This window comes from Crassostrea angulata, chromosome 10 (assembly GCF_025612915.1).
Source record: "Crassostrea angulata isolate pt1a10 chromosome 10, ASM2561291v2, whole genome shotgun sequence".
NCBI lineage: Eukaryota > Metazoa > Mollusca > Bivalvia > Ostreida > Ostreidae > Magallana > Magallana angulata.
In genome coordinates, this window is record NC_069120.1 from 46,477,572 (window position 1) to 46,492,401 (window position 14,830).

Consider the following 14,830-nt stretch of genomic DNA (forward strand, 5'->3'; position numbering starts at 1 on the left):
TTACGATCATAGAACTACCGGTACCCATCATTTTACATAATTGAGAAATTAAGCACATAAAAGACATTAACAAGAATCCTGAGTCACAGACATATATCAGGATATTCTATTGATTTTATGTACTGAGAATGCCAATTATACATTTTGGATTTAGTTTAATTTCATGCAAGAAACCACAGCATTACATGGGAGGAGGAATTTTTAAGAATTTCAAAACAAAATATATACAGTAGTGGTGACATATGTGCAAGTCATTTGCATTTTCCCTGGTTGCTAGACCAAAACTAATTTGAGGAGGAGTTGATGTTATTGTTACATTTGTAACACATTGTACCTGAATTGGCTGAAACCAACTACATGTATTACAAGTATAAGCATGCATTGTAAAAAAATATTTACTGCACAACACACAAAGAGTTACATGGAAGTAAAGTCTTGCTAAAGCACCAATATTAGAAATTTAGAATCCATATTTCTCTCAAGAGCACAGGTAGATTTAAAAAATTTCTGATACATTTAGTATCAAATGCATGCACATGTTACGAGTTTTTCTGATGAGCTTTAATTTCATTTTATAGCAGGTCCTCAAGTCATGCAAGGCCTAACCACAATTTTGAAATGGAACAAAGAAGATTGGAGGTGTCCTAAGATACATGCAGTTTATGAATGACGCTAGAGATCTGCCTTGAGATATTGAATATATTGTGATCCTCAGTATCTTAACACTATGTTCAACTCTTATTTGTCAAAATGTCATCTATCTGAATGTTCTTCAGACTTTGTCCTTTGAGGTTGTAATGAAATCACAAGAACACATTGTAAAGACATTTAATACAATTGCACCGATTTGCTGTAGCAGCACAGTTTCATATCATTCTGTTATCTACAAACATGTCACAACAACTCTGAACAACATCAATCAATTTTCATTCATGAACACATTTATTTCACTTTCTTCCTTACACTGTATCTATCTAGACAATAATTCTAAACTATGAAACACTTTAATGGATTAGAATTAAGGCATGCAAATATAAAAAGAGAATATTTCTTCAAAAAGCTCACAAGTATTCTTGAGTATTTCAACATGGATGTTTTAAATAATGTTCTAGCACTGAAAACTTATTTCTTTCATGTAATTTGTGTCTGGCATTTTATCAGAATGAGGCTTCGACCCATTCACACCATCATACAACTTTCAGATATTTTTTCTGCTCTTCATTGTACATGTATTAAAAAAATCTTAACATTCACACATACTGGAATGATTTTAACAACAATAAACATCTGTTCAATGATCATGCATGTATTTGTTTTTAATCAAATTGATACAGGTAAACATTATGACTAGCCTGTTACACATATTAATTCATGTTCATATACATGTATTTAGTACATGTAGGTGTTTTTGATTTACTATTATTTCCTGTGGAAAAAATAAATGAGAATGAGAATAAAAAAAGCAAATAGAACCTTAATCTAAAGATATTGGAAGATTGTTAAAATGACATGATTACGGGTAATATGAACTAATCATAAGCTCATGACAAAAGTAAAATAAAGCTTCTACCGTTGTATAAGATTGATGTATAATTTACTAGTCTAGGTAATAACATTGTTAAAAAATATATAGTACTCTTAAGCACAAAAATTACTAAATATGTCAATATTAATCATCAGAGCTCATCTTTGGGAAGAAATTCTCCGTAATTAGTGGCCTGGCTCCCGACAAAGTCTTCGTGATTGTTGACGATCTCTTCGATGGACAGTTTGCCATCTTTGTCTGAATCTGATCGCTCGATTAAATGTTCCGCTTCTTCAACAGCAGCCTCGTTGTTATCGGGTAGCACCCAGTCCTTGATTTCTTTTTTGTCGAGTATGCCGTCCCTGTTTTTGTCGAAGTCCGTGAACCTTTCCTCCTCCAGTAATAGAAGCTGTTTGTCATTTTTATCCGCTGTAAGAGTAAGACCATGTAATAATTATAAATATTTACATTTACAAATTTGTTTCCTTTTATGAAGCTATATACCGGTATAAGCTAAAACATTCAGTTCTGTGGGAACTTTTTCATGACATAACAATGATAACCACACACGAATATCATTTGACGGTTGCTTTTTTGTAAAGGTTAAAACACCCTTATATTAATGATTCTAAATGATTTGCCTTTCTCAGACATAAATATAATAAACAGTTAAAAAGTTGACATGAACTTGGTACATGATTAAATCTTCTGAAAAGCCCTTTGGGCTTCACACGATTTGATCAGGTGACCAACCAAGTTCATATCCTGGTGAACTTTTTAACATGCTGTTTATTTCTTAATTGAATATTGATATCGCAAACTATAAATGAATGTACATATGTACTTGATTGTAAATCAAATGCTGCCTACAATATATTTTAAAGTTACTTTACACAAAGTTTAAATTACAGAATGACGAATATAGTTTTGGACATGAATTCAATGAGATTGGTCATTTTTACACTCATTTCTGTAATTATAGGTATAGAAGCGAGTGTGTGTTTTTGTTGAGCATTAAGGTACATATGTACATGTACTACATACTGTCTGCGAGGAACTCCTCCTTGGTGATGATTCCGTCCTTATTTTTGTCGTGGTCCTGGAGAGTTCGCTCCATTTCCACGTCATGCATGTGAGGAAAATCTGCTGGATACAAGTAAGCAACAAACTCGTCCTTCTTCAGGGCACCATCCTTATCCAAGTCTGCTGCATCAAACCTCTTCTTGTCCTCTTCTAGAACCTATGTCATTTACAGGACAATTCTTAAAATAAAACTCATGGAAAATGAAAAGCTATTTCTAATCAGAATAAGGACTAAGGAGACTATAGTATTTATTTTGAATTACTGGAATTTAAAATTGTGATTAATGATATTCAATTTACATGTAATTTAATACTGCAGTCAAAGCAGTTTCGAAAAAATTGCACATGGTAAAATAATAACCCAAGGAAAGATATTTAAGCAAATATATGTACTAGAAGGTACATGCTTTAGTAACAATTGATCATGTTTCCTCATCCAAAACAATTTACCAAGTCCATTCTAATTGAAAATAGAAAAATTTTGATCAATGAAAATTTTTAAATACACTGTACTTAAAAAATTAAGATACCGGGTACCAAGAAAATGATTTTTAAAAACCCTTCACCATCATAATAAATTTACCTTCAATTTCTGTGAAGTGAAGAATGTATTCAAATACATGTATTCAAACAATGCTTTTCTAGTGATTGTATGCATCTCAATAACAGTAGTTTTCAATACTTTAATGTAAAAAAATTATCTTATTCCATTGCCAACATTCTGTTGCTTCTTATCTCCCTTCACTGACCTTTGTGAACTCGCTCACTGCATCCTCCTCAGTGTAATCCTTGAAATCGTTGATGTTGAAACCATGGTTACGAGACAGGTATTCTTTCCAGGTAACTTTGTTGTCGGCATTCTCGTCACTCTCCTCAAACTGTTCTAAGGAGTCCTCCATATCAAGCTTTCTACAACACAATTTAACATTGTTTGGTATAAATACATGGTATTTACTTCAATGAACTTGTTAAAAACACCATGTATATCTATTGAAGACTTTCTAGGTAGTTAGAAATGTTTTGATATCATACCGGAAAGAGTTCATGATCCACTGGACTAGTTCATCCCGAGATACGAATCCATCTTTATTGGCATCCATTTCACCAGCTAGGACGCCTAATCTACGCTTGGCTTCCTCTGGTTCCAGTTCATCGAATTCCTTCTCCAGCTGTCTGTCTCCTGTAAGGGTATGACAGTTGTATGAGAAATACTTGAAGTAGGCCTATGGACTATACAGTGCATTACTGTAAACCAGCTCTAACCATTGTCAGTGTTTGAGATGTAGTTGTGAGTTTGTGAATAACTGTTAATGTGAACAAGGTTATTACCTGCATGGTTCAAGTTTTTCATCAAACTTTCATCTTTTAAGAAACACATACATATTTAGTTACCATTATCGTGAATGTTAACCATTGCTACATGTAACTATATTAGTACTGCTTATTAAGCATCAATGACTTGTGAATTGAAATGAACGGTGTTTACAGTGTGTTGAGGTAAACTACACACTAGTGATGCTACTATTTGTTGACATACCCAGAATGGCCTCGTGGTCATAGTGCGGGTCGTGAGCGCCGTCATGGTAGTGTTCTTTGTGGATCGGGTTGTGCTCCTTGCCGTGACCACCGCCATGTGTGGGGTCCTCCTGTACACACCACACACTCTGTAGACTCAAAAGAACCGCGACTCCAATCAAAACCAAGGTAGGTTTCATGACTTCTGTTAAAACAAAAATCAAATACAAGTAATCAAACCAATGAATCAGTGAATTCATGAAATGTAAATGTATTCAAGTGTTGACTCATAAGATAAAATAACAATTCATTCCTTGGTTATCGTACTTTCATTTTGAAAAATAATTTAACCAACGAAGCATTAAGTTTATTGAGTTTCAAGTACATGCATCATAAATTACCCGCATTGTAACTAAATATATTTCTTTACTTTGCCAGGAGTTGCTGTGTTCTCTTTTATACACAATGACTGTTGACAATACACCTGCTGTTACCTTGCACAGGCCACAGGTACATGCATGTACAATGTACCTATTAACTATGATCAAAAGGGTTTTACTTAAATATTGATTTGAAGGACTGATGTCAGTGATGTGTAATGTAATAATTGCCATGTTTGGATTGTGAACTGTGCGAGAATAAAATATATTGAATTTTACACTACAAAGGAAATTAAATTTTTAGCCATTAATGTATTTTATCATAGCTAAGGTCTGCTTAATAAACTTGGCGAATTGTGTAGAATTAATGATTAATATTCAATGTCCTTTTGCTTTAATATTCTGTCACAGTAACTGCATTTTTTAAAAATAAATTAAATCAAGGGAACATTTCGGTTTAAAAAGGGGGCGTGTCACAACCTCTGAGAGGGGAAATTGAAAGTACATGTAGATATTATGAACATTCATTGAAAAAGACGAGCCACTGTAACAAAAAATAAGAAAACCTTTAAAAAACATAACAAGAAGTTTATTCCAATTAATAAATTTGAAGTAAAACTAAATACGTACATATTTTGCAGGAGAGAATGGTGTAGTTCGACGTTCCTCTGCACCAACCAGTTTTTCGAACAACGGAAAGAGTGGTAACAAAGTAGCTTAGTTTGAATTCCTAACGTCCAGTGGATTGTTCAAACTATAAAGACTTCAGCGGATTTCAATTACACGTGGCCAAGGCTGATTTGAGAGACTGGGTACAAAGATCATGTTTTTTGTTGTGCTCAGCTGTGACCAGAATCGACAGGTGAAGTTTCTGTCGTACCACGGCGTATTCGCTCCTCATTGATTTCTTTTAATCTCTCTTATTTCACAACATGCTCACTGATCCAAACGAGCAATGTTATTTTAACATACTTTGTGATATGTATATACATATTTCAACACAAGAGACTCGAGCGAACTGGGGCCTTCTTCAAACCGTGACAGCACCTATCGTATACTGTAAACAAGAGCAATTCACGTAATTAGGCCGCTTATCGACTGTAAACTATTTTATAGAATTTAATTAATAATGTTCAAATAACACATTTGAATTATAAATGTCCATCAATTACTATTCAAGAAATCAAAAATTATCTAGCAAATTTATGAATATAATTACCAGTGGCGTCGGAAGCCAATTTAAAAGGGGGAGGGCTAGACTCATCAGAAATCTCGAGAAGCAAAAATAAATAAATAAATTTATGGTCATGTTCCTCGGAGGCTTCAGCCAATCTGCCAGTTAATAAACAACAAGCACTCCCCGTAAAAGAATGAACCATTGCCCCATTAGCAAAACAATGACAAAGATGCTTGTTCCTGTCATAATTTAAGTCTATTCGAACACTGCTACATGTTGGAGTTATCACACGCACCCATACGTCAATATGACATAAGCGATAAAACGTCCTCAAATACTGAATCATTATTATTTTGAATTAAACTTTGCAAATCCTTAAATTTCGTTTCCATGATATTGTCATGTCGTAAATTTTAAATTTACTGGGTTGTCATGTTGTACATTTTGGATATAGATGAAAAGGAGATGGTCAATTCTAAAGCAATGCATTAAATAAAGACACTGTCTTTGTGAGTTTTGTTATCGTCAACAATGTCTTGGCACCAAGAAACTTTATTTATTGATAATCTTACTGGTCATAATGGTTGTATTCTCAAAAAGTTTGTGTGTGTATGTGTGGGTTTTTTGGAAGGGGGGGGGGGGTGGTGGGGGAAGAGTTGGAAATGCAGTCTTGTTCATAATTCAAAATGCATATATTGAATTTCAAAACTATTTCTGAAAGCTGTTGACTGAAAAAGAATATGATTACGTGTTTATGATCCACAATAAAGTCATTACCGGTAATACGATACAGTACTGACTACTGGGGAAAAGTATATATACACATGCACATATACTTCTAGTGAAGCAAAGCACCCACGTTTACGTTGTTGTAAACAAAACACAACTCTCTCTCTCTCTCTCTCCTCTCTCTCTCTCTCTCTCTCTCTCTCTCCTTACTTTTAGAGGTTTTCAAATTTTTATCTATATATTCTGTTCTTGCAGATATCGAGATGTTCTTCCATCATTGCTTGGGGATATTCATTTTCATCACAGCATCGTCTCTTCCATGGATCAATGCATCTGGTAAGTTGACATTTTCTAAGCAAAATATCGTTACTGATAATTAATAGCCTTGCCAGCAAGTCATCATGCTAATACTAAAATGCATTTTGATCGACTTTTTAGACCAAACATTCGCTCTTTGTGACGGCCAAAGGGGTTTCATACGCTGTGAGAATGGAACCAAAATCAGAATAGTGTCGGCCAACTACGGACGGACAGATGACCAGGTGTGTCCAGGTGGTGACACTAGTACCCGCACATGTCTCTCAAAGTCATCAGAAATCAAGGTCAGATGGAACTGTAATGGTTACTCGTCCTGTCATCTTCGGGCGTCAAATCAACTCTTTGGAAACCCGTGTACCAACTTTTCGAAATATTTAGAGGTCAAATACTCCTGTATTAACATTTTAGAAAAAAATATGAGAGGTATTATGATATATATTTCATAGTTTACAAAATGCCAAAATTTACCCTCAATATATTGTTGATTTACATAGATTCTATCAAATTACGAGGTCTTTAGCATTAAAATTGAAAAATTCTTTAAAACTTACGACTGTTATAATAAGATATGAATTTGAAATTACAAAATAGCAAAATAAGTGATATATACGAGAATTAGAAACATGCACATAAACTGTATTAAACGAATCTACCAGTTTCATTGATATACAAATGAACTAATGAGAATAATTGCTTGCTAATATCAACGGATAATGAATCATCGCCCCATAATAAAAGATGAGTATTAATTATATGAAAAGGGTCTAGCTGTAGCAAGAAAAAGGTATTTCTAGCGATAGTGTAATATTTGCATTTGAAGAAAAAATGGTAAGCATCTTCGGGTGATCCACACCGACAATGTCTTTCTATGATATTTATTTTGTGCAAATCATAACTGATTATGCAGTGGTGTCAATTCGTTAAAGTCTATTTAGAATATAAAATTCAATTAATCTAAAGTTCTTTTTATGAATTTTGTCGAATGTTGCAAGTATTAAAATCTTTGTATAATTAAAACAAAGTCACTTATTCTTATTTTTCAGAGAAGCCAATTATTGCTTTCAATGCGTACCTCACGAAAACACTGACTATGCACATCAGTACCCCCGTCAATATTGTGTATGATGGTTTGATCCTTAACTATGGAAACGCGTACAATCCCCATCACGGGATCTTCACAGCGCCATCTGCTGGGCTATACATTTTTACCTGGACGAGTTTTGTTGATTCTGGAAAATCATTTAACACAGAACTTCTTGTAAATGGACAAGGAAAAGGCGTAGCAAATTGTCATAATAGTTATAATAAAGGGTATGAAAACTGCGCGAACGCTGTACCTGTAGTTCTAAAAAAAGGAGATAAAGTCAACATTCGAACTACCTACGCCAATTCTTTGATCAGGGACTGGTCAAGTTTCAAAGGATGGAAAGTATAAGAAAGTACTCCAACAATTTCAAATCCTATCAATTTTACTCATTTGATGTTAATGAATCATCAAAAAACTTACCAACTTATTCGACACAATTGTTTATTATCTAGTTTGAAATAAATGAACATTCTTGAAGACCATTAAGTTGTCATCATCTTTGGCAAGCTTTGCAAGCTAGAATTAACCAACAAAAGTAGCAACCACTTTCAAAACTCGACTAACATTCTAAACAATTAGGAAAATATTACTGAACCATTATACATTAAAGATATGATATTCTTTTCTTATTCTAATTTTATTCTAATTTATTCTGTTTAATCTAACGTCAATTTGGCGAGTGGGTACATGTATTTGTTTATCAATGTTTTTACGCCCCCCTTTTACAGTTTCAATAAAACGGATTGTTGTGCTAGCACTTTCTAATTGGTATTATCAATGGTCTTATACTAAATATTTTTAAATATTAAAGCTATGTGAAATGATTGGGGTTTAGATCTCTGTGATGAAGTTGAATTCAGTTTATTTCAGTTTTGTATTTGTTTGTGTAAATAGTTGTAATATTGAACTAAGTTGTGTTCCATATTTCCAATCGAGAGTGTTCGGTATTAAGGCTATTTTTAGTACACACATGTAATCAGTTTGGTGAGTTAGAGCCGTGGCTGCTTGTGAAGTGTGCGGCCAAGTTGTTGAATTCGTCCTCCAGTTTGTTAATTTTGGCGAATTCCAGAAGTTAGTCTGGTAGACTGGTAGCCAGAAGTACTGTAAATCTGTTTTGGTATTTGATTTTCTCCAGCCGTGCAGGGAGAGTTATATCGTTAAACCAGTTGTGTCAATGGTGAAATGTCAGTTGAAGGCTTACCGTAGCAGGGGCAGGACTGGGACTGAGAACCATTAACGGAACAGAGCGTGACGCATGTGGGACGCACGGGAGCTCGTGTTTGATGAACGTTTATGGTCAGGAGGCCCTGGGTGGATAGTCTTAATTCCAGTGAGAGACCTTTGTGTCCGGGACTGGAGACGGGACATTTTGTTTACGTGTTTCGTGTGCTATGGAGACCCAGTGGTGACCATTTTGGGGTGGCTGTTGCAATTATTCGAAGCCAAACTTTCAATTCTATTTAATTATTAAATGATATATCAGATAACCTAGTGATAAAAGTTGATTGTTCAATTACAGATAACATTTCAGTTTACTTTTCCTGTGAAATTACATATAACAGTATTGGTAATTTTGATTTGTTGGTTTAATCCTTTACATAGTGTAAAAGCTATAATATTTAGCCAGTGTTTGAAGCATTTATTTGTTTCATATAGATACTGACAATTGAATGTGTTAAAATTTAATTCACTGTTGTTTCGTTGTCAGTGTTAATTGATTTACAATTTAAAGTTATATTTTCTTTCTTATTGAGAGTGAGGGTGTGTGTTTGTCAATGTAAGTATCTTCATATTTTTTTTATTTTAATTTTTTTGTTGATAAATAAAATCATTTTGTTTTGTTATTTTTACTGTTTGTCGTTTTCACTATCACCCCCACAAAATCCAAAAAAACTTCATTACAATCTCCCTACCGCGACATATATAGGGCATGTAAAAGTATTGTTTCATCGACAAATGCCTAGCTTTGGACGCGATATTTCTTGGGCTTTCAATCAGTTTTATTTTAGATAAAAGGTTCCTTGTTATAAAAATGATGGCAAAATAAAAAAAACCTTATCAATATGATTGTCATGCAGTTCTTTCAATTAATAATCTGTTGTTCTGTATTAATTTTGCTTACAAATAATTATAGAGAAATACTGTATATTTAGGTCAAACTTTTAACATAAGTTTAATATGCATATAGCTATGTGCAATTCTTTGGAGTATGCCAACAAGCACCACTTCTAGCACAAATCTTCAATAAATGGGAAAACACCAATAATAGCTATATGACTTTTTAAAGACTGTTGAGTACCAAGGGATAATCAGTCACTGTATGGATGCAAATAATATTCTCCCCTGAAGAGTTTCACAGCCACAGGACCCTCCTTGCTTCCCCTTCGCATTCCTCTGATTACAGCCTACTTTTTTCGAATGTGTATGAAATCCAAAATACTAGCAAAACATGAAAACTGCGAATTTTTTACATTCATATTAATTAAACCCATTCTTAGATCAGATATCTACGGAAACATATGGAAACGTTTAGCCGCCTTGCAATGTTGCACTGATATATAATGCGTTTTAACTATGCCACCAAAATCAAATGTCGCAGAATTTATTGCAACATATTGTGTATGGCGAATTCACCTAGGCGACTTATCTAAGTCAGAGAGGATTTTTGAACGACTAGAATAATTAGTTTACTTAAAGAATGCTATGATATGGAGAAGAGATGGTAATCTTCCCAGATGCTTTGGGGGTTTAAGCAATGTGTGTGTGTGTGTGTGTGTGTGTTTGTGTGTGTGTGTAAAGCACTAAATAAAATCAGCAACACTAGGCATCTTAAAGGTGTCGAACCTAATATATAGACAGGCACGTAGCATGGCGGGGGGGGGGGGGGGGGTAATCAATCGACAAGAGCGTTCGGCCACACGGCCTACACTATCTCAAACACTAAAAACAAAACTGTAAAAAATGTAGTTGCAATTTCTTTTATAATTCCTATAGTTTGCATTGTTAGTTGTAGTGCTGGATTTTGTTTCCCTTGTTGTTTTTCTATCAAATTAATATTTTATTTTTGTGTCCTGAATAAGGGGCTGGCTGTCCCGAAAATATGACAATTTCAGTTGTTCGTGTCGTTAGCCATATACATACACACACACACATATATATATATATATATATATATATATATATATATATATATATATATATATATATATATATATATGAATTTTGACAAAATTCCTTATCGCATATAAATTTCCTATTTTATTTTTTCTACAAAGGTATATGGTTCAGTCGAACAAAATTAATTTACATGTGAAAAGAAACTGTTTGAAATGTTTGAAAGTTTTCCCAATGACATTTTGTGATTCAAAATGACCGATCATTAAATTATTGCCCATATCTACCAACTTACAACAAAGTTACATATTTTTTCTATGCCTCGTAAAAATGGTAAGTAAAATTTTAATTATGCTCGTCATTTCTTTTTCAGAGTGATGACAATAAAATCAAGCTGTACTGCTGTGATATATTCAAATGTAATAGGTACATGTATACTACAGTTTTCATATACATATGAACAAATATTAACAAAATTTGACATTTCAGGGAAAAAAATTAAAAGAACAAACAATGTATGGTTAAATAAGTTTGTAATCATTTAAACAAAGCAAGATTAAAACAGCACACAATCATTCAAAGAAGTACAACTTATGATCAAACTATAAAGAGAAATTCAAAGAAGGGCTAAAAGAATTTACCGATTAAGAAAACTTAGCATAAAAGAATGAATAATAAAATATTATTTTGTGTCCGTGTTGCGACAATAAAAATCCTTCGTTGTCCGATCTTATAATTATATATTGACCACGTTGATGGTCTTCCTTACATTAAGTTCATTTGACGGTCAGTTCGAAGCAATATGGGACAGAGGATCCATCGTTGCCATCGACAAAAGCGACAGACACAGGTATCAAATCAAAACATAATTTGTGTCAACATCTTTACTTGCAACACGCTTTCAATTGAAAAAAAATTGCAATTTTGTGAATAAGTATAATTATGGCAATATTCCAATTCATTCATTCATTTAGAAAGAATATTGTTAACAAGTCAAATTGAATCCTCGGGGTTACATGATGCACAAAGCTGCATGATAAAAGAAAAATATCGACAATCCATATTCATTGTGATATATTAAATACTAGTATATACACTTCTCTGCATAATTTTCTAAGTTATGCTGAACTGATGAAGAGTCTCATGACAAAAGACTGTCGATATTTACTTGAAACGCACGAATATGACGAAACCAAAATTGAAGGTATCCAAGTAAAAAGGTGCTCGTTTAAATCTCTATTATCTCTTAATTTTAGCATTTCCAATAAAGTTAAAACCACCGAAAATCTAATGATTTTTCAGGCCCGCCTTTCTTTGTATCAGAGCAGAATAACAAAGAACTGTTTGGTTAGTGTGTGTATGTTCCGTTAGAGTGATGCTGCTTTGTCTGTAAAGATAAACAAAGAATACTAATAGATAAACGTTAAGGTTAATATTTCATATGAACAGTGGTATATAAGGATATGTCAATAAATCGAGGATCAGTCTTTCCACAATAAAACTATTGTGTTTTTCAGTTTTAACTTTTTATGCCTATATTTTGATTATATGAACTTTATTACAAATAGTGTAAGGACTTTAGGTTAGAATGAAAACTGCTACAATTGTATTTTATTTTTTGAAAATGCGTTGTTTCAGATCCAGCCGGATAGCGAGCGTATGATAAAATTGCAATTATTAAAACAAAAATAATTATTGGCTTTTCTATAACACAAATGAGGTATCATTTATCAATAAAACACTTTTACAATATATCACTGCGTTTAAGATTTTAAAGAAAAACATCAAGAAATAAACATATGGCATTTTTTTTAAACATGGAAATACACAAATATATTCAAAAGAGTGAACAAATATTCTACTGTACCTTTTTCTTGTACATTAAACTGAATGTGTAGATGAATGGGTTCAACGCAGAGTTTATTGGCAGAACGACAACAACAATCCAAGCGTAAACGTCTGATGAAATATTGACACCTCCCATTGCCAACAGTCCTTACAAACAAAATATTTGAAAAATAACATAGTTAAAAGAGAAACAACATCATAGCAAATGAATTTATAATGTATTCAAAAGCAATTTTCCTTGTTACAATAAAAATGAAATTAAAACAAAAATTTAAAAAAAAGTATACCTATAAGTACAATTGGTATCCAGCAAAATGCGTCTGACAACACTACGTAGGACAATGACTTGAAGACAGCAATCTCTCTCTTTGTTGTATCATTTGTTACATTACCTCCAATGCGTTTGACTTCAGCAAAAATAAGTATTTGCCCAAGAACAACAGCAATGAAAACTAAAAAGTTGAACACTATAAAAACAGATGTAGAATATTCCCAACCGGAGAACATATCTGTCGTCAAAGGCAACGATATGCAAACTGTAGACCTGCTATAGAAATCCGAATAGTAAAACAAAGGAGCTGTGGCAATACTAACAGCAAATAGCCATACAGTGATTGCTGCACATATGCCACATTTCTTGTTTTTAAGCTTTGCACTTGAAAATGGATATTTAAATGCTATGAATCTTTCTGCCGTTATCAAGAAAATGAAAAGAACGGAGGCTTCGCTAGAAATTGTGGCCAATAATCCAGCAGCGGTACATGTATTACTGAATCGCCACTTACTGTCATTCAATCCATATTCATTCTGGTATTCTAAGTCCGCTACTGCAATTATGAACAAATATATTCCCATTAATAAATCCGAAATGCTTAGATTCAGAATTAATAAGGTTTGTGACGTCGCGCTTCCCTTGAAGTAATTTTTCAATCGGTAATAAATAACGTAAATATTACCACCAAAAGAAAATAATGCCATATACCAGATTATCTGTGCCAATGCCCCAACACTTATCAGTTGGTCACATGTCGATATGCGATCACGAGGGGAGATGCATTTCTCAACGTCAACTGTCGAAGGTCTAACACAGCAGATGATATACGAGTCTGTCCGTAACCATTCCAGATTACACAAGCCTTTAAACATGGATTTAGAGACAACTAACTCATTTCCATGAATGTGTAAATACTTCAGCTCACCCAGTCTTTCGAAAGCATTCCGCTCAAGCGACTTCATTCCGTTCTCAGATAAGTCAAGAATTTGGAGTTGTTTTAAAGCAGTGAAAAGAGACGCATTTAGGTGTACCATTTTGTTTCCAGTAAGATTCAGTTCTCTTAAGGAACCCATTGCCATGGCCAGTCTGTGTATTGTTCGTATATTGTTGAAAGCTAAATTTAATTTATGTAAAGATTGAAGTGGGTAAAAAGTAAAACGGTCAAGTTGTTCTATTACATTGTGCTCCATGTTTAGCGCTATTAGTTTATTTAAACCCTGAAACATGTCTGAAGAGATCTTTTGTATTGAATTGTAACTCAAATCAAGGAATGTAATCATTTTCATGGATTTTGAGAAATAGTTGTTTGTATTTGAGATGTTGTTATCTCTCAGGTCTAGTTTAATCAAAGATTCCAAGAAATAAAGAGATTCCGGCTGAACTCTTTGTATCTTGTTACCCGTTAGGTCCAAAATTGCAAGGTTGGTTTCATTGGAATCAGTCGGATGTTTTTGGTCATGAAACTGAATATTGTTTAATTCATTATTTTTCAGATTCAAAAAGCGGAGACTTGGAATTTGTTTTAGAAAACCAAGATCTAAATAATATATCCTATTGTTAGATATATTAAGATACAATAAATTTGGAAGGGTTTGGAAGGTATTGCCTGCTATATAAGATATGAAATTAAACGAGATGTCTAATTTTTGCAAATGCATGGATCCAAATTGATGTGAAATATCTTCTAGAGAGACATTTTTGTCAAGAGATGCAGATAAATTCAGGTTGACAAGATATCTGAACGCTTTCAAACGTTGAATGTCTACGTTATGAAAACTTA

At 33.4% G+C, this 14,830-nt stretch overlaps 2 protein-coding genes across 2 annotated transcripts; one reads left to right on the forward strand and one right to left on the reverse strand.

Annotated features, from left to right (window-relative positions):
* Positions 1 to 814: 814 nt before the first annotated feature.
* On the reverse strand, positions 815 to 5,336 carry LOC128167311 (calumenin-B-like). Its single transcript, XM_052832953.1, has 6 exons — positions 5,134 to 5,336; positions 4,146 to 4,328; positions 3,641 to 3,788; positions 3,358 to 3,517; positions 2,570 to 2,765; positions 815 to 1,954 (listed from the first exon to the last, which is right to left on the reverse strand). Exons 2-6 carry the CDS (start codon positions 4,321 to 4,323, stop codon positions 1,677 to 1,679), a joined length of 960 nt encoding a protein of 319 aa, XP_052688913.1. The 5' UTR covers positions 4,324 to 4,328; positions 5,134 to 5,336; the 3' UTR covers positions 815 to 1,676.
* On the forward strand, positions 5,282 to 8,413 carry LOC128167312 (latrophilin Cirl-like). The gene is made up of 4 exons (XM_052832954.1): positions 5,282 to 5,365; positions 6,665 to 6,745; positions 6,848 to 7,150; positions 7,771 to 8,413. Exons 2-4 carry the CDS (start codon positions 6,673 to 6,675, stop codon positions 8,160 to 8,162), a joined length of 768 nt encoding a protein of 255 aa, XP_052688914.1. The 5' UTR covers positions 5,282 to 5,365; positions 6,665 to 6,672; the 3' UTR covers positions 8,163 to 8,413.
* The last annotated feature ends 6,417 nt before the right edge of the window (positions 8,414 to 14,830 follow it).